The sequence below is a fragment of the Setaria italica genome, chromosome II (assembly GCF_000263155.2).
Source record: "Setaria italica strain Yugu1 chromosome II, Setaria_italica_v2.0, whole genome shotgun sequence".
NCBI classification, from domain to species: Eukaryota; Viridiplantae; Streptophyta; class Magnoliopsida; order Poales; family Poaceae; genus Setaria; species Setaria italica.
This window is the reverse complement of record NC_028451.1, coordinates 6,028,032-6,050,601: the sequence shown is the minus strand read 5'-3', so window position 1 is coordinate 6,050,601 and position 22,570 is coordinate 6,028,032. Positions and strand designations below refer to the sequence as shown.

Here is a 22,570-nt window from a genome sequence, read left to right as displayed (position 1 = left end):
TTACCTTCCTATTCTAAGTTAGTGGGGAGCTCGTTCTTCACTGATCTCCTGCTCAGCCTCGACGTGATGTAGCTCGGCAGGTACTTCCTCGACAGCAAGCGTCAACTCGTAGGTTCCGTCTGCGAGGTTTGTTTCTACACGAGATGCAAATACAGTAGTTCAAGTTTCCATGCTTTCACATGCAGTATGCAAAACATGAATTATTGCTAAAGTGTAAATTGCATTTCAACCACATTCACCTAAACAAGGTTCTAAACTTTCATTATCTTCATGAAGTAAGGTGTGTTGTGACATAAAACCCGGGGTTGACTTTTATGGTGATTGTGTACACATATAAGATTTTACAACTTAGACTTCATAAAAGAAAGGTGGGGATCACTCTAGGGTTGCTCAAGATTCATTTGGAAAGTTATCCTGTTTCTGAATGTTTTTTTTACCTCTTCCAAAATTACTATTTTACCCTTACCATTACCTAATGGTTTTTATTCATTTCCTATTTGGGTTTAACTTCCATAAATGTTTCTAGTAGCTTCTGATAAGATATGGTTCTGAAAATTTAATAGAGGCTTCCTAATCACATCAATGAGATACTGTAAAATCTTGGGATGCATTGGACTTCTACAAAATTAATTAAAATTAAAACAGTACCCTATGGTAGATTATAGGGATCTATTTTTACTCAAATTCCAGCAGCAATTTGGCTCTGATATTTTTACACGAGGTTACACTAGTGTGACAGAGGTTTCTGTGATTTTTCAAGATTTATGGTGAAGGACATCTATTATCCATATTTTTCCTTCATTTAAACTTGTACAAAAAGCTAAGCATGTTTCATCAAGTTTCACTTAGTGATCCTTAGTTTTCCTAGTGAGTATTTTGCATCCATGATGTAACAAAAGTGGTTTCACATTTTTCTCTATCATATTTTACTTATTATGCAAAAAGTAAGATTTCACCCTAGGTTTCATGGTTAAAACTAAAATAGTGTGTAAAACATCTAAACCAGGGTCACAACTATTTTATTCAGCACAAGCTCAGTGTGACAAAGCTAACAAAGGTGAATTTGTCATTTTACCATTTTTAGGCGATTTATGGTGCATTTATTAGCCTAAACGCTAAATAAAATCTAGAGAAATACTGGTAACGTGGCCAACATCAATTTTCTGTGAAACTACACATCTCAAGGATTCTAACAAACTTGGTTTTGTATTTTTATCAATTTTCTACATTTACTTATGCCTTCTCAAGGTTTTAGACAAAATAAATCATTTAAATCGGGAAAAGGTTAAACGTTTTTGCATTCCAATCCCTAGATGTTTAAAAGCATCACGAATCAGTCCTACATTTTAGTGGTAAGGTCCCTAGAAAGAACTTAAACATCGCAATGTGATCCTAGGGATGACCGGTGGCTCTCCGGCGAAATCGCTAGCGAGCGGCGGCACCAGAGGGGAAAAGGGCGACATAGGGAGACTCAGGAGCTCACCGCGATCCGACGCGCTGTGGAACTCGGGGGCGGAGGAGGTCTGGCAGTGGCTGACGGCGTTGGGGAAGAAGCGGTCGGGGCGGAGACGCTATGCCGGCGAGCTCACCGGTGGGATAAGCTCGAAGACGGCTCGGGCTCCGTCAATGGGATGTGGGTGGCACTAGGGAGTGCTTAGGGGGTGGCGGTGAGGTGCGGGAGGGGGCTCTCCACGGTGAGGTCGCGGCGGAGCTCGGGCGGATGGAGGCGGCGGTGTGGAGTGGCTCCGGTGGGGCGTTAAGTGCTTATATAGGCCCAAGGGTGTGAGAGGAAGGGCGAGGCGAGGCTCTAGGCGAGGCGATAAGGCTGGGCGGTGAGTGGGGGAGGAGAGCAGGGCAGAGCGCCACTGGCAGGCAGAGGGTGACACTGATGATTGGCGGTGACGTTGCCGACGCGCGTGGGCGGCCTCCCGGCCATTGGCCGTGCCCGATAGCAAAGCCCAGGGATTCTTCTTGTCGCACGCACACACTAGCCAGCGGAGGGGCTCGCATGGTCTTGTCCGAGGCGGCAGTTGGCTGGGCGGGGAGCGTCGGCAAGCGAGCGCGACGTGGCGACGAGGGCAGCAAGGAGTGGCGCGGTTACTGGAGAGGGAAGATGTGATGCCAGGCGATAAGATTTCGCCGATAAGCATTGGCCATCTTGGGGCTCTGTGCTGTCACGTCAACGGCGGTGATAGGGCAGCGGTGTTCGTGAACGCCGAGGGCGCACGTGTCGTGGCGTGACACGCGCTGCTGGTGACCGCACATCGGGGCTAAGTATGGAATGCGTTGGCGTGTGATGCAGCTAGGTTTGGACGAGTTTTTCTCAAATTTTTCAAATGGAAATTGGAAATACATCAAACTAAAAGTTGTAGTCCTAGGTTCACACTTCAACTTATAGAAAGACCTTAGGTTCAACACTCTTTTAAATTTAAAGTTATGTTAGGCCAAACTTCTCAGAAACACACGTTTTAAGGACTTAGCATATTAACCAATTTCTATGGATTTAGCCAAACTTTAAATTGAATTTACTCCAAATTTTCAAACTAAAGTTGGACAACTCCAAATGTAAAAGTTATCGTCCATGCTTCAAATTGCAACTCTTAGGAAGGGTCCAGGTCTAAAATAGTTTTAGATTTGAAGGTGAACACAGATAAAATAAGGTCAAAAGGATGTATTCCAGGACATATTTTAGATTTGAGTTTGAATTTGAACTGAACTTGGGCTCGATTTTTGAAAGGGTTCTATTTCAAAGTATCAAAAGTGCAAATAATAAAATTTGTTTGTTTTGAAAAGTTTTACTACTCTTATATTGGTAAAAATTAAAATTGTTATATAAAATTTTAAATTTATGAATTGCCTCCAAATTAAGCTTTTAAAGGACATTTTGATCCATTTAAGTGCTAGATTAACTTCTAAACACTCTACTTAAGCTTTGACAAGATTAATTTAAACTAGGGTTGTTATACTTTTTGAGAAGTCTCAGTAATCCCAATAGATCTCTCTCTTAGTTTCATAATATTTTAAATACAATGTTTTGCTAGGATTGTTTCTACCTACCAAGCTCCACGTAAGCCTTCCACTTTTATATATGAGTAGAATAGGTTGAAAATATTTTAGTATAGGCCTGAGTGACTTGATGAGATGAGTGTTTCTATGAGCTGTTGCAAGAGAATCTTACTTGTGTTAGATTTGCATCTTTTTGAAAAACTCTTCACGATGAAACAAGGTAAAGATCTGAAGTTCACTTATGTTCAAGAGCATTGTATTGATTTTATTATGGCATGTTTTTTATTGCTAGTCTATCTTCCATGATGAAAATTAGCCAATCACAACTTGAACTTTAATGCTTAATACTTGAGAGAGTAATGTGTCTTGTTATGTATAACTGAGTGCAGGGACGACATCGAAAGGCAGTGTCTCGAGGACGAGCAAGGTTTAAGCATAGGGGTTGTTGACGCTCGTTATTGATACACTTTTAGTGCCATTTAAGTGGTGTTTTCATACATATGCTTATACTAACCTGCTACTTGGCACCTAAAATAACCCCATTTTCGCATATGCATTGTATTTTGGAGGATATTTAGTTTTTGCAGGATATTGGACTATATTGGAGTATAATTGGACAAGTCCCTGGACGAGCAACAACCCAGAGAAAGACGAAGGCCAACGGGCTCAAAAAAAGGCCTAGGCCGACCAGCTTATAGAAGCCCAGGCTGATCGGCCTAGGGTCCTCAGGGCCCCAATCATGCTCATCTTCGACAAGGACTCCTCAAAGAATACTTTAGGATCAAAGATGGAAGCAAGCAAAACTTTGGAAAGATATCAAGATCCACCCTTATCCCGAGGCTATCGACGTGCAATTTCCCGCATGGAAGTAAAAATAAGTTTACATATCATCAAAGAAGACTTGGCGACGAAGGAGAACGCGAGAGGCCACAAGGAAGGGCCAGGCCGATTGGCTTGGACCCCCCAGGCTGATAGGTCTGAGGCTTTCCTTGCTCCTCTCGCCTTCCAATTTTCACCACGCGCTCCCCGAACTATAAGTACCCTAAAAATTCACCGAGCCCCGGCATCCATCCATGAGAACTCGACGAAACGAAGGACATCCATCAGAGGAAGCTGAGGGATGCTGCAAGTCTTCGAAGTTGTCTAGGAGATGGCTTAGGCCGACCCTAGCCACCATAGCCTCCCTGCGTGGTTGTGTCATGGTGGAGTTCAGGAGATAGTTATGATCATCAATGGTATGTACTCGGTGGTGATGATCTAAATACATCTATTATATAAGCAATGTTCTTCATGTCATCCAATCTATTAGCGACTCATTGTCTCCTTTTATACTTTCTTCTTATCATGAATATGCTTGTTCCTTAGTCTAATTCGAGGTTAGACTTCATAGCATGCTTTATGTAATCATGGTGATTAGATCTAGTATGTTGACCCGTCTTGATATTTAGACATGTTCACTTGTGTCCGTACCCTTAAACTGTCTGCGCTGATAGAGGATTGTGACAAGATCTGGCTTGTGTAAGGTGGGGATTTTCGGTAGGTTGACCGGAGGTAGTAGTTTAAAGATTGTTTTGGATGAGATGCATGTTGTGCTTGCTTGTTAGGTAGAACTACAACTAGGTATCTGTAGATGTGATCTACATGTTCTCGTGATTTACCTTTACACTAAGATTACTTCTTCGTATGCAATCTATGCTTCATGTTAGGATTAGATCCGTTAGATTAATTAGATGGAAAAATCCTAATTAGTTCGTTGTCGATATATGGATTGATAAACTTTGGATGGAATATTTTAAAAAAAAAACTACGATGATCCATACGTTTGCGGTTCACGTACTGACGTGCTACCCGCCATCAACGACCAACAAAAGAGAAACTCAAGAAAACATAGCAATGCAAGGTATAGATGTGAAAGTTTGCGAACGAGAAAGCGATGAAGCCAAATCTGGCGACGTTTTACTATCATTACATTTTTACCCTACGTATCGTCGTGCCTTAACGGTAGCATTGATTTATTCCTTATACGAAGTGAAATTTCCATACTAAACATGTAATCGTGACAAACAGGTGGCGGCTTCACGGCTTCTGCCTCTCCCGGACAGGTGAGGTGGCGAGGGACACGTCCACGTCACGCAGCCCACGTCGGTGCTCAAGACAAAAGTGACACACGCATCGGTCCACGTGTACCCCCACAGCCCTTCCCTGGACCCAGTCCACCCGCCACACCGCTCCTCCCACCCACACCCCAGACTCCCCAGCAGCCCAACCGCACGTCTGTGCTCCATAGACCGCGCCCACGCAGCGACACCCCGCGCCCCAACTCACGCCGTCCCCGCGAATCAAATCGAAATCCCCCCACTAATCCCATTCCTAAAACACGCCCCGATCATCAGCTAGCTAATAATCATCGAAGCCTCAAAAGCCTGGATGGCTATCTCCTGCAGTAATCACAATTCCTTCCATAGCAAAGCTGCCGTTTGGCAGCACCTCATTAATAATCAATCGCCCGTTTCCGCCATTGATTTAGCAGTAGGAGGCCGCCCCGCTCCCTCCTCGTTCTCCCTCCCCTCATGCTCCTCCCCGCCCGCCCTCGCCGCGCGCCGTAGCAGCCCGACCCGACGCGAGCGGCGGTCGTGGGGGGTTAGGGTTTTTTTTTTCTCGCGGCGATGCGGAGGGCGGCGTGGGTCGGTGGCGGGTCCATCACCTTCCGCCGCCGCGTGATGGAGGGGCTGGCAGCGGTGCTGCTCCTGTACGCGCTCGTCGTGCTCGCCCTCGAGTCCCCGCTCGTGTCCGCCCCGCTCCCGGGCGGCGCCGCCGCCGTCGCGCGGAAGCTCCACCTCTCCGCTGCGGGCGCCGTGGCGCGCTCCGCCCCCGCGCGCCCCGCCAAGGAGCCCCGCCCCGCGGTCGTCGTCGCCGGCCCGTCGGCGCGCGCGCGGGGACGGGACCGGCTCTCCCGCTTCGCCACCGGGCTCGACCTCCGCCTCCTCGACACCGCCCGCTCCGGCCCGCTCCGCGGCCAGATAGCCGACGCCGTCGCGGCTGGCGCCCGCGTGTTCGCCGAGCTCGAGGGCCTCGACGGCGCCAACGCCACCGCCCTCGCGGCGCCCTCCGGCGGCGGGGGCGAAGGAGGGGGAGAGCCGCCCCCCGCCAGGTGCCCGCAGTCGATCGCGCTCTCCGCGGAGGAGCTCCGGGCGCGGGGCCGCGTGGTGGAGCTCCCCTGCGGGCTCGCGCTGGGGTCCCACGTCACGGTGGCCGCGACGCCCCGGGCGCCGCACGAGGAGCGGGACCCCGCGATCGCGGTGATCAGGGACGGGGAGGCGCCGGCCATCGTGTCGCAGTTCATGGTGGAGCTGCAAGGGCTCAGGGCCGTCGACGGCGAGGACCCGCCCCGCGTGCTCCACTTCAACCCGCGCCTCCGCGGGGACTGGAGCGGCAGGCCGGTGATCGAGCAGAACACGTGCTACCGCATGAACTGGGGCACCGCGCACCGCTGCGAGGGATGGAGGTCGCGCCCCGACGAGGAGACTGGTTGGGGACCCCTGTCAGTTCATCGTTTTCGATTATTTGACCTCAGGTGGATCCCGTTGTTCAGTCATGCTGAATCAATGAGTTGTTGATGACGTGATGTGCAGTGGATGGGCTGGTGAAGTGTGAGAAGTGGATTCGGGACGACGATGAGCACTCTATAAAATCAAAGACAGCTTGGTGGCTGAATCGGCTGATCGGGCAGAAGAAGGAAGTCAATCTCGACTGGCCATTTCCTTTTGTGGAGGGCCAGTTATTTGTTCTGACTCTCAGCGCTGGGTTGGAGGGTTACCATGTGAGCGTCGACGGGCGACATGTGACTTCGTTTCCTTACCGCACTGTAAGTGCATATGTTCCTTCCCTTCATGTAGTCTGCAGCAAAATATCATGGCAAAGGCTAGTCGTTTGATGTGCACTCTGTATTGCCATAGCTCAAAGAATTAGGGCCCGGGGTAGTTGAGATTTTGGGTGCTTGGCCTGCCTGTGCAATTAATATATGTTTCTTGTGGCCCTTGCAGGGGTTTGTGCTTGAGGATGCCACAGGTTTGTTCCTGAATGGGGACCTCGATGTGCATTCAGTGGTTGCAGGGTCTTTGCCCACTACACACCCAAGCTTTGCACCACAGAACTATCTGGAGTTTTCTACTGTTTGGCAGGCCCTTCCTCTGCCTGATGAGCCAGTTGAGATTTTCATTGGCATCCTGTCATCTGCCAATCATTTTGCTGAGCGGATGGGCGTGAGGAAGACATGGATGTCTGCTGTCCGCAAGTCACCAAACATGGTGGCTCGGTTTTTCGTTGCATTGGTAAACCCTGTAACGTGAACCCGAAAAGCTTATCTTGCATCATTTGTTTTCTGCACTTGCACTGAAGGACTTTCTTAACTCCAGCATGGCAGAAAGGAAGTGAACGTGGAGTTGAAAAAGGAGGCAGATTTTTTTGGGGACATTGTTTTTGTGCCGTTTCTGGACAACTATGATCTTGTTGTTATGAAGACTCTTGCAATATGCGAGTATGGGGTATGGCATTGAGTTTCGTTTTTAAACTAAATCTTCTTTGGAGTACTATATAGCTGTTTTCTTGGCATTTTCTGACATTAGTGAACTTGGTTGTTCAGGTGAATGTTGTCTCTGCTAAATATGTAATGAAGTGCGATGATGATACTTTTGTGAGACTTGATTCAGTAATCACTGAAATAAAGAAGGTACCAAGTGGCAGAAGTCTCTACATGGGGAGCATTAATATCCAACACAGGCCATTACGCCATGGGAAATGGGCCGTGACTTATGAGGTAAGGCTTATGTATTTTTTGTTGGACAGTAATTAGATTGCATTCTTCATGAACCACCTGATCATTTCTTATATAGCTTGAAGCAAAATATATATTACTTTGTTGCCTTCTTGATTCCATATAAGTGTACTCGGTCATCTGTACAATGCTAATGTGTTTAACTGGGATAAATACTGGTTAAACCTATGTTCGTATAGGATATAGCTGATGTTGAATGCTTTTTCTTCAATTGAGGTTTGTGTGTTGTAACATGTTTCTCTGGAAGTTGAAGATCTTGCATCATCCCTTTGTTTGTTGATTGTCCAATTCTGCTAAATTCTATTCTGTTTAGAAGACATTTAACTTGGTTCGCATTATATGAATTGGAGTTTTATTTTCTCTCTGCTGTCTCTCAGTGTCCTGTTATCTTCAGAGATCTGCAAACTGAAATCATAGTATGTCCTTGTCGAGACAGGGACATTGGGTGACTAAAATGCAATCCATTCACTTTGGAATTACCATATTAGTCCTTTTATTTATTCGTATATTAAGCCATTTATCTACCCAAACCGAAACAAAGAATCACTTGTTGCATGTCTGCACCTGATGGCAGCCCCCTTGAAGGCATCAATTATAGAAGGTTTGACATAGTTCTTTGCTGATTGTTGGTAAGCATTGTTAGCTATCTAAGCAGCATGATTGCATTTTTATGGTCAGTCAATCCTACTTATGTCTTCATATTGTAGACTTTCTTGGTCTTAAAAGTCAGCATTCAGTAATATGTTTACAGAAGGTGGGAATTTGTGTCTTAGCAAAGCATGATTTATTAGCTTACTGTGAGTGGAAGCTTTAATGTTAGTTTACACTTGACACTCTTTTTTGACTCTACTAATTTGATATTTAGTCTGCACATTGTTAATGTTGCTTCCCACTTCACAGGAGTGGCCAGAAGAGGTGTATCCAGCATATGCAAATGGCCCTGGGTATATTTTATCATCCGATATTGCAGATTTTATCATGTCAGAATTCACAAAGCAAGGATTGACGGTACAGTTTATAATTCCCTGTTGTAAAAAATAAACCCTCTTCCCTTCATTCAATCATCATAATAAAAATGCTCCTCTCCTCCGTGGCATTGTATTTGTTTACAGTTTTCCTAAATACCATTTGAATATTGGACACTTGTCAAAATACCATTTAGACTCTTAGAGTAAGAATATCTCCAAAATACCAGTTTTTGCAGTAGATTAGGCAACATATATCAATCATAAGGAACAAAGAAGCAATGGAGTATTTTTTTATTGGTTCAAACTTTATGTGTCCGTATCTGTTGAGCAATAGGCTAATATATGAACCCTTTTTTGTGCTCTTATTTGAGCGCTGACAAAATATCTCTTGGTATAAATTCTCCAATGACATTTTAGAATAAAGAAGAAATATATCTAATTTACTATTTCTCTCTGTGCAGCTATTTAAAATGGAAGATGTGAGCATGGGTTTGTGGGTTGAGCAGTTCAACAGGACAAGACCTGTTGAATACATTCACAGTTCCAAATTTTGTCCATATGGATGCACTGATGACTACTATACTGCGCATTACCAATCACCAAGGCTGATGTTATGCATGTGGCAAAAGTTATTGGAAGGAAGACCAGGATGTTGCAATGTGAGATAACTGTTATGACATAGTTCCAGAAAAAGATAACAATAATGAAACGAGTAGCATCTGACCCTCATCCATAGCGGTCTCATCATGTAATCAACAGAAGTAGAAGGTTAAACTAATGTTCTTTGTCACCTGCGATTAATTCATACATCTTGATGGTAATTTATCCTCCTAGAGTCTGCAATGCTCAAAAGCTGACCCTACTTAGTTACAATAGTGGATTAGGAAGCCTACTAGTAATCCTGTACTCTTTCGCCCCCAACCATATAGGTAGAAGTTTGCATGTTCTCTAGAGATTCCCAACCAAGGACGTCATTTGTAAATATGAAGAGTTGAAAGAGTTCAGTTAAGTTGTTTCTTTTTGGCAGTAGGGATTTAAGACCTGAGAGTAGTTGCAGCTAAACTTATCAGGTAATAGAGCAATCCTTAATATTTCAGCCAATTTTTAACACAGCTTTTTTCCCAGTTATGACTTTGTTTTATTAGTGTATTTATTTCTTAACGCTGTTTTCTTAAGAAGCATATTTAACACATGCATTTGATGCCGAGTATCTTAACCTTTTGAAAACAACACATTTGGACTGCTATGTCTCACTCAATGGATCCCAAGTACAAGCATCACACATGTGCAAACCAAGCCACCAGGGCAGCATTATTTTTTTTTATTTGGAACCTAGTACTCGAGCCGTGCTCCTTTTGAATTTCTATATATCTTATGATGAGATCAGCACGAAACTTTTATTTTGCTTGGTGGAGCATGTCATAGAAGTATAGAACTTACGAGCACCAGTAAACAAATAAATAATGTGCAGGAGTTACTATTTTAACAAATTTAAACCTCAGTTTCTGAATCTGAAAACAATGACAAACAACACACTTGGATTCACCTGTAAACAAAACATGGTTTGCATTACCATGAGGGAAAGCAATGTAGAAGAAATAGAGAACTGAGGGTAAGAGTTCTTTTTTCTAATCGCTCAGCATGCCATTTTGATGAGCCTGGTCAAGTAGTTGTCTGTCAATCTACAAGTTGCTAATTTTGAGTATGGTTGGCTGTATTTGCAGATGTTGTATAATGAGCCATCATAGTGATTTGGGCCAATTTTGTAATTTTGTCATGAAACTTATCATGTAACTGTGAAATGCCTTTTTTTTGCCTTTTGCGAAATAACTTGGTCATGACTTATGAGTTGAATTTGTCAGTGATTTTTTTGTACCTGACCTTGTTTTCTGCTGCCTTCAAGTTTATGTTGGAATAGGAATACAGTAAGCTTATGTTTTGCAGAGTTGCTCATCCAGAAGCTAAATCCTACATGGCACAGCGCAGCAGGAACCTTTTACTCGACCAAATTATGAGGTGCTAGCACCAATATTCGTGATTGATAAATTTCCTTGGAACTGTCTTTATTTACTGTCATATCTTTATCAAATGAAAATTTATGCACAAAGATTGCATTTATACTGTTATTCTGCTTTCTGTCTTTCCCATTGTTCGCAAGAATAAATATCCAATTGTTGCTCTTTCAATTTTGATGAACTTGCTTTCTAAGGAATACATGCAAAAAAAGATGTGTGAAGTGCAGACCTTGTGTAGCTTTACACTTGAACATGCGAGGACAGGGGACTGTATTTCTGCAAGTGCTCTCCAGTCTAAAAGGAGGGAGGGCCATATCTAGGAAAGACTGAAACAGGGGATTTCTTCAAGGGAACGGCCGAACCGAAGAAGTGAACTGGCAACGGCCAAAGCTGGCTTCTGCTTTTGTGTGAGAATATAATCATGGGTTAGCTGGCAAACATGGGGTCACATCTTTTCATGATCTGATTGCTGCTTTAGTTTTTTTTTGGAATGGAGCTGCTTTAGTTTCCTATGCCGCTATGCGCCACCGTACGTGGCACTGGCATGGAGAAAGGAGAAGTGGTATATTCTGCTTCTGTGCCTTTTGAGCTGTTGTTTCCATGGTTCTGTGCTGAGTCGTTGTGGTCTGCTCATTTGTCATCAGTGCTGTGTAGATTATTGGTTGGTTGGGTTATAGATGCACATTTGGCTGCCTGTGTGGGTTCAGATCAAATTCTGTTTATTGCCAGTAGTTCCTTTGTTTAATACGGCCTCTTTGGTGAATCGTTCAATGTGAGATGAGAATGGTGTGGAATTGCTCAATGTTGATGGATTCAACCTCAGCATGTGCTCAGTAGAAAATCATATTGTGGGGTGAGCATTTGAATGGGGTGTTTTATCCGCCACTTGGCTGATTAATGGGTCTAACAGATGTACCCAAGCAATCTGAAGGAATGTCAGATGAACACAACTCTTTTTTTAAAAAAAAATCTCACGTTAAATCTAACAAAAATGAAGGACCCATTAGAATTGGACCATAACCATTAAAGACCGTTAACAGAGCTTCTGCTGCAAATCTTTTGAAGCCGAATCTAGGATATACGAAAACGTCATATGCAAAAAATCTCATGTTAAATTTGACAAACTTAGGAATCAGAAGCTAACAATGTTCCTATGCAATACATAAGCGTCATTATGACTCACATGGCAACAACACGACATTTAACGCTACAAATAGTATTGCATTTGACACCATTTATCATAGCTTCAAAAAATTTCCAAAGGCACAACTATAGATACATTGAGGGTGTGTTTGCCTAAACCATATAATTCCTATTCTAGACTAAAAAAATAGATGCTCTTTTAACCTACCAACTCTAATTATAACACGAAAGCTAGGAGCCAAAATCCCTTCCAAATGAGACCAAATTTTCACCCGTGCCCCTTCACATAAGCGATTACGCAATTAGCGCTGGCGCTTGCGGTTTCATCGTGTTGTTTGGAGCTATATCAGCTAACTAAATAAAAACTAGTACTTAGTTTCGTTTCGATCGAACAAAAACAACTTACTACGCCCGTCAGTTAGCCTGCAAGTAGCCAGCAGGTTGGCGAGTTAACCTCCAACGTATCCCCCAATTTGGCAATTTCGAAATGGCAGCCAGCCACCAACTGGCAATTCCGTCCCGTCCCGTTCTGTACTGTACACGGCCGCCGCCAAGTTCCAACCACCAACTCAGCGCCGCGCTCCACTGGCCGATGGACGCGATGCGACGCCCGGCGCGGGGTCAAGCGTACAAAACTACCGCCCGGATACGGTACGCGTCCAGCTCCACATCCCCCGTCCAGCCGTCCTCGTTTCCTTCCGTTTCCCCCTTCCCCTCCTCTTCACCCCCCCTCTCCCCCTTCTCGTCGCGTACAGCTGGACGCCTCCTCCCCTTGCTGTTGGCTGTTGCTTGCTTCCACCGCCCGCCCGCCCGCCCGCCCGCCCGCCTCCGACCCCCACATCCTCCTCGGCAACGGAGCGCTCGGAGATCCCCGGCGAGCGCGGCGGGCGAGCATGGCGGCGGCGCCGTCGAGGTCCCGGGGCGACTACGACCACCTAATCAAGCTCCTGCTCATCGGCGACAGCGGTGCGTCCCCCCGAGCAAATCGCTCCTCCCCCTCCCCCTCCCACCCGATTCGATTCTCCGCTAGTGGTGGGGCTGGGCTTAGCCCGCTCGCACGCTCGCTTGATTAGCTCGATTCAGTAACTAGATGTGTGTGTAAGCTGCTGCTCGTACTTAGTTGCCGATCCCTCTTTGTCGGCTGGTGTACGGAGCGGGCGGCGCGGAGTGCGGGGAGCTTGGTGATGCCGAGCCTAGGGTTGAGGGGACAGGGTTTTGCTTGTACTACCTTGGGTTGCTTGCGGGGCGCCAGATTGGATGTGTACTGCCCATGCTTTGCCGGAGCTTCGCGAGCGATGAGCGGCGATTAATGCCTTTTAATGATGCGGATTCCGCTAAGTTTGCTTGCTGCACGGTTGCTAGGCTTGTCGCGAGCGGTCGGGTGGGGAGCCATGCTACTCACAGATAGGCCTTTATGGATCAGAGCCGAGTTTGTACTCTCACGGTTTTTGTTCGTTCCCCTTTTCCTTGGCTTTGAGGAGGCGAAGCGGATTGGTTTTGTGAGGAGATACCGAAACGGGTGCTTTTGTTGTATGCGTTTCTGTTGTTGTCATGCACGGTTATTTTAGCCATTCGTTGCGCCTCAGTTGAAATTGCTGTTTGCTGAGGAGTTCCATGGATGCAGCCAGTCCTATGGTAAACTGTTGAGTTTTAGGCTGGGGATTCGGATATCATAAAAGTGGTGAGGGGTGAAAAATTGCTTAAGTGTCGTGGGGATTCCATAATTAGGCTCTACTGCATTTACAGTCCATTGTGTTATGGTAGGGTGAATTTTTCGGTAAGGTTGTGAGGTCTTGTTTGTCTGAATTGTTGGGTGTTACTGCTGTTGTCTGTAGAGGACTTGCTGCTTTGTTGTGCCCAAAGGTCATTACTCATTGGCTAGGTCCTCCATTCCTACTTGTACCAGTTCAGTCAGTGTTAATGTTTAGGTGGTGGAAGTCTCATAATGCATTTGTGGCAAGTGAAAGTTTTGTCTAAATCTAACTTCTTTAATAGTGTTGTATTATGTGATCTCTCTCCTTGACTGATACTGTTTGGTCAATTTGTGTGTTGCAACAACTTTCTCTCAGTTTAATGTGAGTCCCTTTATTTCCAGGAGTTGGGAAGAGTTGCTTGCTCCTTCGGTTCTCTGATGACACATTTACAACAAGTTTTATCACCACCATTGGGTATGGACACAGGCAACATTCCTCCCTTTTAGGCATTCACTTGTGGAAGTTAATATTCTAAACTTGATCTTTTCCTTCTGTTAAGCATTGATTTCAAGGTTAGGACAGTTGAGCTTGATGGAAAGCGTGTAAAATTACAAATCTGGGATACTGCAGGTCAAGAACGCTTCCGAACAATTACCACTGGTAACTATTTTCCCCTTTTACTATGATGATTATGTGGGCTATATGTGAAAGATGAAGTAAATGTCTCATAACTTCTAAATAAACACATTATTTAGAACTCTAGTTTATGGTTGTTAAAGAACTATTCTTTTTGAGTAGATGCATCACAATTTACAAGCTATAGTTTGTTGACAAGCTGGTGTGGGCTCATATGCCATTGGTGAACAAGACCAATGTACATGTGCATGCCACAACCGCATACTATGAAAATTTTCCTTTAATAATAGGAAGGCTCAATCCAGACCAAGACTTGAGCACTTAGAAAATAGTAGATTTATTTGTGTCCTGAAAACATAGTATGGTTACAGAAAAACTATGCAGTAGCCAAGCTAGGATGGCTGACCCGTGGCTTATTAGTGGATCTTGTGTAATATTACTGGAACCCGAAAGTGCCAAAGCCCACCTTGACCATGAAGCCTATACAAACAACTGCCTAATGCCAAAGTTCAGGAAGTGCATACCACTACCGTTAGTCCACTACCAGGCCTGATCTTGATGGCTTTCACACGAAGAGTTATAAAACTAGAAAAGTTTTATGCTGGTCATATGTAAATATTTCAATGATGACCAAATGTTGCATGATAGTAAGACAACATGTTGTTGCTTGTTGGGCACTGGATCATATGTATTTGTCAAAGCTGAATATTATAGTAAGATGTTTCATGTATTGTTGATTTGTTGTTGGTGGTGGTAGTATTGTAGCTCCCCAAATGTTTAGGTAGAGATTCATTTTGTTGATTTTAAACAAGATTTCTGATCCTTTAATTTCTTTTTCTCCCCCATTTTGCAGCTTACTATAGAGGAGCTATGGGCATTCTGCTTGTGTATGATGTGACAGACGAATCGTCCTTCAATAGTATGCAACATGCATGTGCAATCCCATTTGTTGACAGAAGAAAATGTCTGTTGCTTTATTAATTTTCTTTTCTTAATTAACTTGTAGACATTAGAAATTGGATTCGCAACATAGAGCAGCATGCATCGGACAACGTCAACAAGATCTTGGTGGGCAACAAGGTTGATATGGATGCAAAACGGGTAAATGTTTCAGTAAATTACCTACTGTTAGAAACGTGTGACTGTCTTTCTTCTCAATGCCCTTATGTAATGTTCCTTGTTAACAGGTAGTGTCCACAGCTCAAGGTCAGAAGCTAGCAGATGAATATGGTATCAAATTCTTTGAGACGGTAAGTTTTTTTTTTAACTATAAGCTGAGTAATATAACTCCCAAGTCACAGTCGCTTCTTCATTGTTAATGTATCAGGTTTCCAAGATGATAAGCTTTACGTATTTTAATTCAATTGTATGTTTATACGCAGAGTGCAAAAACAAATCAAAATGTGGAGCAGGTCTTCCTTACCATCGCAAGGGACATAAAGCAGCGGTTGACTGAGACCGTTGCTGCTGCATCTGAGGTAGCTATTCACCCGTGCATATGTTCTCCCCATTTTGATCAATTGTCATACAGATCAGTCGCATCTAACCTTCACCGAACTATGCAGCCCCCAACTATTCAGATCAGTAGGCCAGATCCCGACCAGCCCAACCCTGCCTCGCGGTGGTCATCCTGCTGTAACACCTGATCGACGCGGCAGCGAAACCACACAGCGCCTCAACGTGTGACAGCTAGGTTACTACTGCCCCTGCCTGCGTGTGCTTACTCCGGTGCCAAGCCAAGATGTAAATTTCGCTCGGTTGATATCTAGTGCCAAAGACTACCGATACTCTGACCACTATGGGTGTTTCGATTCTTCAGCGAGGTGTTCGGGTGTGTTCCCGCTTTAATTTATCGCCTTTGTTATAGCCCAGTGGCTCCATGCTAATGTATGCTTGGGAACTCTTGTAATTGTAGCGCAGCCAGACCGATCTGCCGGAGCAAACGTCTCGGCAGATAAGCTTGTGGTGGATTTGCTCCTGTGTCGTGTAAAAACAAAACCTTGGAGGGACAGCAGTATCTGATTTGTATGGAATCGTTCGTGATTGTACATTAGTGGATTAATATTATCCGGTTGTTGCTCCCATGTGCCATCGTGCATCATATCACCCTGGACATCAGAGTTCAAGTAGATAATGATGTGCTATACATAAAATAGCTGAAAATGCGAGATACGGAGTAAGTTGTGTTAGAAAATAACATGACTAAACCTAATAGCCTGATAACATGAACACCTAAGAATTCAATTAGTTAGAACTTAATTATACTTGCATGTGAAATCGGTAAATCCCCTTAAGGGCGCTGACAACCATGTGTCTGCTTAAGGATGGTGTAGGGGAACACCGTCACGAGCGGACGGCGGCAGACGGAGGCCTTCAAGTGCGTGACCGTGCAGATAGCATTAGGAATGCAATTTTTCCTTAATCACGTTTGGCCTCAAGGACCCTTCTTATAGCACTAGTCGTACCTGGAACCAGGCATTAGGAGGGTCACATCGGATGTTCGGACGCTAATTAGGAAGACTAAACATGAGCTAATTATAAAACTAACTGCAGAATCCCTACTCTAATTCACGAGATGAATCTATTAAGCCTAATTAATCCATCGTTAGCAAATGGTTACGGTAGCACCACATTGTCAAATCATGGACTAATTAGGCTTAATAGATTCGTCTCACGAATTAGACTTCATATGTGTAATTAGTTTTATAATTAGACTATATTTAATAAAATTCTAATTAGTATCAAATATCCGATGTGACAGGTACTAAAGTTCAGGGGGTGTATGCAAACGCCTCCTAAGTTAGGTTGTTGCCTTTGACCGGGACAACAGGGTGATAGTTATCCTCCTCAGGAGTAGATCCTTTAACTAAGCCACGTTCAATTCCAACAAGTTGCACCTACTGGTGGGGCCTTTGTTTCGGCTGCAGAAGAAAACCCGAAGAAGTTGGGCCTGTTCGCTTCAGCTTATTCAGTCGGTTTATCAGCCACCAAACAGTATTTTCCTCTCACAATAAATCAGCCGTTGCAGCTTTTCAGGCGGCTTATAAGCTGAAGCGAACAGGCCCGTTGTTTTATTGGCATAGCATGTACGATCTGCCGTTTCGTCCAACGTTTCTCGGAGAGACCATCAAAGAATATAGTTTGCAGCAGATTCTTGCGCCGGAAATGTCTCCTTTTTGTCCTGAAAAGAGGTGACCGGCTGAGTACTGGCTACCGTATACGTCTGTACCAATTTTTTTTTCCTAGTAGTTATTAGAGAACCATCATTGCACCTGATGAACAAATTGACACGAGACGACGTTAGTTTTGTTCGTATCAGGGCATCACACAGATAGCAGACAGCTCCAGCCTCCCCTCTGGCAACGTTGCGTTGCATTGCACCCCTACGAAAAGCTGACGACGGTTTGCGAGAGGAATGAGGAAGAATGATGACGCCATGGCGAGCACGGATCACGCCCAGCCACCAGCCAAAAGGCGGACGGAATAACAAGGGGGATTACATTACATCAGCTTGATTAAAAGCTACTACCCTTTGCTCGCACGCCCGCGTTCCACCCGAAAAAGGGACGCGTGGCGTTCAGCCGCGGCTTTGGCCGTTTTTCGAGAAAGACCTCCATCTTTATAGGACTCGCAACTAAGCCCAGGTCGTACAACAACCGCGTTCGGATTATTTTCATGTAGGACCTCGTACAAAATTTATTTCGACGCGAAGTAGAGAAAATTCGATAGTGCTGTCATTTTTACTAGAAACTCCCGCGAAGCATTTTTCGGAAAGCCCCACTCTCAATCTCCTCTCCTCCCCGGACCCGCCGCCCCCTCTCTCCCTCTCTCCTCGACTCCTCCCCACCACCGCCCTCTCTCTCCCTGCTCTCTGCTGCCGCCTTCCCTCCCCCTCTCCCTCTTCGCCTGCCTCCGCCGCCCCTCCCTGCTCTCCGCCGCCGCCCCACCCGCTCCCGCGGGATCCAGATCCGACGCGGGGGCGTGGCACGGAGTGGGAGCCGGCGCTCGAGTGCGTCGTGGGCCTCCTCCGCGGCGACGTCGACGCCGCGGGCCCCTCGCCGCCCTCCCCGGTATCCAGGCTATTTTGCCGCGGTGCTCTCCTGTGTCTCGCTCGGTGGCAGCGGCGGGGACGCGCTCAAGCTCGCTGTGCTGCGCGTGCTCGTCGCGTTCGCGCGGTGCTCGGCCGTCTCCGCCAGCGGGGAGTGCCTGGGCCAGGTGGTCAAGGCGTGCAACAAAGGGGAGCGGCGGCGCGCGGCGAGCCCACCCGCGGCCACGACGGGGAGCGGCGGCGCGGGCCGAGCACCTCCACCTGCGCAGGAGGCACGACGGCAAGCGGCGCTGGCCGGGCGGCGGTAGCGCGGCTTGGCGAGTGAAGGCGGCGGCGCGCGGCGCGGCCTCGTGTGGCAAACGAGCCACCTCGCCGCCCTCACGTACCCGTCGCAGTGGACGCGATGGGAGGCAGGCAGGTCGGAAGAGGCGGAGGAGATGGGGCGCCGACGCCACCCGCTGACACACACCAGCCCTCCCCGCGAACTAGGCGCAGGTAACCCCTCTCCTCGCCACGGCCCCGGCTGTGCCTGATCCGATTCCGATCAGGTAGTGGAGCCAACTCGATTCGGCTCGTCCGTTGCTGTCCGATCAGGTGATGGAGCTCCTGTACGTACTTTGATATGTTTAGCTGAAGAATTTCTGTACAGCGCCATATATCTGTATCAGCAACGCCTAAATCGAGGTCATTTTCTTTCAGGTCCTCTATTACCTTGATGAAAAAACCAGGTGGGGTTTGGAGATCTCTGATCTTAAGAAGCAACTCGAGGGGCGGGCCGGCCAGCGGGGTACGACTCCTGAGAAGAAGGCAAGTATAGTGCATGTTCTCATTATGCAATTTCAAATGCTATACTGTGTCTGGGTATAGAACTATAGATATGAAATGGAAAAATGTAAACAGTTAAGCTTCTTGTGTCATTAACCTACGATTTGCGCTTTGATGACTTTAGCCTGAACTTGCTTCTTAGTCTTTGAACTAGCAGGCTGCATGTATGGGAAGAGAGCAGAAGCCTCTGGAGATCTGCCCTTTAGGCCTCGCTGGGTATGAAAAGTAAACATTCTTGAACTCAATGTCCCCTTGAATGTTGTCCAGCTTCCTACATGTTGTGTTGTCTGCATCAATCTCTGGCTCCTTGTTGATTATTCCGAACATATTATATGCTGCAGTCTGCCCACCCACAAATGCTTAAATGCTTGGTGATGCCTGGTAAATAGCTCTGGTGATTGCAGTAGCAAAGTGAAGGCTTTCTGAACTTTCTGATTATAAAGGTTGAAATTTATTTGGACTTGATAGGAAATCATGTCAGTGTATGAGATGAAGTTTTCACAATAGAAAAGTTCACATAATTCAATTGGAATGAACCATTTATGAGATGTCAGTGTATGAATTTGCAAACGTGTTGTGCTCCCTCTATGATTGGTATGTGTTGTGCTGCTGAATTATAATAACTGGTGCATCGGGACATTTAATTAACAAACTGTATTAATTGAAAATCCTGATGCATTTTGGGAGTGTGCTTTATTTATGTTTCTGCAGGTTGATCTGTTTGCTGCTGCGGCGGGGCTTGACGAGGAGGCCGAGAAGGCAACTCTGCTTCTCCGGAGGCATAGGGTGATACGGAGGAGCTGGCCAAGGAGCTTGGCGCCGGCCAGCCTGGGCTGGAGAACAAGATGGTGGCCATCAGGTACTTCTTGAGGGCCCCAATCTGGTTCTTGACGAAACCATTTCTACCAACTCGCAACGTGAATTTGCTTCGAATGGGTCAGTTTTGTCAAGCGTAATCTGCACATTTGTGGTGTTCTGTCGCAGCCCAAGGAAGCTGGTGAGCTTGCTGCAGAATCTACAGACATGGACATGCCCTGCAAGGCACGGCAGGTCAAGCTTTTCTGCACCATTTCTATAGAATGTGAGGGTGATGAGGATGAGACTGAATCTAAAAGAAGGTTAATGTTGTACACCACTTAACACAGACTGCATGCAGTTATATTGACCTCACTGATTCTGTTTTTCAGGAAGCTGGATGATTTAGTAACTTCTACTATTATTACTGTTGTTGCCACCAGTACCATTGACATAGGAGCTGCAGCCTCGAGAGCTTTTCAGGAGCCTAGGGTGGTTGTTCAGACCACAAGTGAGGTCGACATCCTTAACGATGGGTATCGGTGGCGCAAGTATGGTCAGAAGGTCATTAAAGGCAATCCAAATCCAAGGTCACACTTTCACTACCATTTCTTACTGTATGCGGTATCCTCCATCTCCTGAAATTAGTAACATCATTTCATTTCATTTGTCTGCAGGAGTTACTACAAATGTACACACCCTGGCTGTTCAGTCCGCAAGCATGATCTGAAGTCAGTCATCACAACTTATGAGGAAAAGCACAACCATGAAGTTCCGGCAGCCAGAATACACTCACCACCTTTGTTCACTTGACAAATTCCTTTGCAGTGACTGAACTGCTACATATAGACTTTTCCATCAATATAAACAATGTTGCAATCAGTACTCAGTAGGGTAAAGACTTAGACTGAATGCACAGGGCAGTTCTGACTGGGGTTGACTGTTCAGCTGTCCTGTTAGTATCAACTTTTTCATCCATATTAACAATGTTTCAGTCAGTATGGTAAAGAGTTAGAATGAATGTGCAAGGCAGTTCTGACTGAGGTTAACTGCTAGCACCTACATTTCATTAAGACATGGGTAATGGTCTATTTCTTTACTGGTTTACAGGATCCCTCATACTGCAGATAATGGTCATTTGGTATGCTTAACTTGCTGAGTGTAGTTATGCAAAGCTTGCATTTTTCGTTGATTATATTTGCATGGGAATATATTTCAATTGTAAGTTGCATTTCTCTTATGTGACAACAGTAATCTCATTTATGCTTAACATATTATTTTTTTGTTGTAGGTTCACGGGTGATGGAGGAAGCAATGTATAACTGATTCGGAAGAAGGAAGGCTATAGTGCATACTTTTTCTTACTATTTGCAATATTAGAAAGTTATGTGCAGAATTAGAATAATTTTCAATTCTTGGTGTAATGAACTTTATCTGTTAGGTAAAGGCCTTGGATTGATATTTTTTAAAATGTATGTTTTTTCTGGACAACTACATGAACATGATTGCCATTTTATCACACGCCATGAAAATTCATGTTCATGAGTTAGGGCCTGTTTGGCTCCTGGGTGTTAAAGTTTAACACCCGTCACATCGGATGTTTGGATCCTAATTAGGAGTATTAAATATAGATTAATTCAAAAATTAATTACACAAATGGAGTGTAATTCGCAGTGTAATTCGCGAAATGAATAAGCTTAATTAGTTCATGATTTGACAATGTGGTGCTAAAGTAACCATTTGCTAATGATGAATTAATTAGGCTTAATAGATTCATCTAGCGAATTAGCACAGGGTTCGGCAATTAATTTTATAATTAGCTCATATTTAATTCTCCTAATTAGCATCCAAACATCCGATATGACAATACCCTCTTGCAATTGTGACGGAGCGCTCATGCATCTACCGTTTGAGATGGATGGAACAAGTGATTGTTTCTCATCATACCGTTTGAGGTTCTATCATCATACTGTTTGAGGTGGATGGAACAAGTGATTGTTTCTCTTATTTGATCGTTGATTGGATAGGGCGCGCATCGCGCTGAATGTTCTAGTTACATTACAGGCGCCCATGATCTGGCGCTCGACAGCCTTCCAAGTGGCGCCAGCCGAGAAGATTAAGAACAGCATACACACAGCAGGGGGCGTACCTTCCGTTCCGATTCGGTACGTCCGTCCAGGTCCACGCCAACACAAAAATCAAGTTGTATAATGATCTGCTCCCTCCGTCCCAGGAACGAAAGGAGTGGTTTATATAGTTTATTAATCAGATAATCTTCCGCTGGCTACGGCCGCACAATTTGCAATCAAATCTAATCATGGTCGCCCGTGATTTGTTAATATTCTCCGAGATGCCACTATCCTAACCGCCGATGATGATGCCGGCCGGTGTGTGTTTCGGCGAAGCAAATGTGCTGGTGATGATGCAGGCGCGACCGATGCCACCCTGGGCGATTGCGGCGCGGCGGCTAAACAAATGTGTCTGGGTTGGCCGATGCCAAGCTGCCCCCTGGCGTGTTTTTTCATGCGCGCGCACACCGGTGCCGGCCAGGGTTATGCTGAACTGAAACAAATGTACCGCCAACCCAATAGCGCCAAAAAAGATAG

At 45.4% G+C, this 22,570-nt stretch overlaps 3 protein-coding genes across 9 annotated transcripts; all 3 read left to right on the top strand.

Moving 5' to 3' along the window:
- Positions 1-5,433: 5,433 nt before the first annotated feature.
- On the top strand, positions 5,434-10,662 carry LOC101776152 (hydroxyproline O-galactosyltransferase GALT6). Its single transcript, XM_004958988.4, has 7 exons — positions 5,434-6,534; positions 6,639-6,871; positions 7,050-7,337; positions 7,422-7,550; positions 7,649-7,822; positions 8,741-8,848; positions 9,270-10,662. Exons 1-7 carry the CDS (start codon positions 5,673-5,675, stop codon positions 9,474-9,476), a joined length of 2,001 nt encoding a protein of 666 aa, XP_004959045.1. The 5' UTR covers positions 5,434-5,672; the 3' UTR covers positions 9,477-10,662.
- A 2,007-nt stretch (positions 10,663-12,669) lies between these two features.
- On the top strand, positions 12,670-16,380 carry LOC101771278 (ras-related protein RABE1d). Its single transcript, XM_004955686.3, has 8 exons — positions 12,670-12,932; positions 14,062-14,134; positions 14,220-14,320; positions 15,150-15,215; positions 15,303-15,397; positions 15,484-15,546; positions 15,679-15,774; positions 15,862-16,380. The coding sequence occupies exons 1-8, from the start codon at positions 12,860-12,862 to the stop codon at positions 15,940-15,942; spliced, it is 648 nt and encodes a 215-aa protein (XP_004955743.1). The 5' UTR covers positions 12,670-12,859; the 3' UTR covers positions 15,943-16,380.
- A 1,753-nt stretch (positions 16,381-18,133) lies between these two features.
- On the top strand, positions 18,134-21,506 carry LOC101770611 (probable WRKY transcription factor 2). Of its 7 annotated transcripts, XM_004955684.3 has the most exons (6): positions 18,134-19,151; positions 19,327-19,394; positions 19,881-20,028; positions 20,154-20,219; positions 20,357-20,554; positions 20,642-21,506. In XM_004955684.3, the coding sequence occupies exons 3-6, from the start codon at positions 20,015-20,017 to the stop codon at positions 20,775-20,777; spliced, it is 414 nt and encodes a 137-aa protein (XP_004955741.1). In that variant the 5' UTR covers positions 18,134-19,151; positions 19,327-19,394; positions 19,881-20,014; the 3' UTR covers positions 20,778-21,506. The 7 variants fall into 7 exon arrangements, 4 of the variants coding, with proteins under 4 accessions (XP_004955741.1, XP_014660121.1, XP_014660122.1 ...); XR_002676564.1 differs by lacking the exon at positions 18,134-19,151 and having other exon boundaries at positions 19,321-19,394; positions 20,154-20,250; XR_002676563.1 differs by lacking the exon at positions 18,134-19,151 and having other exon boundaries at positions 19,321-19,394; positions 20,154-20,287; positions 20,408-20,554.
- Positions 21,507-22,570: the final 1,064 nt, after the last annotated feature.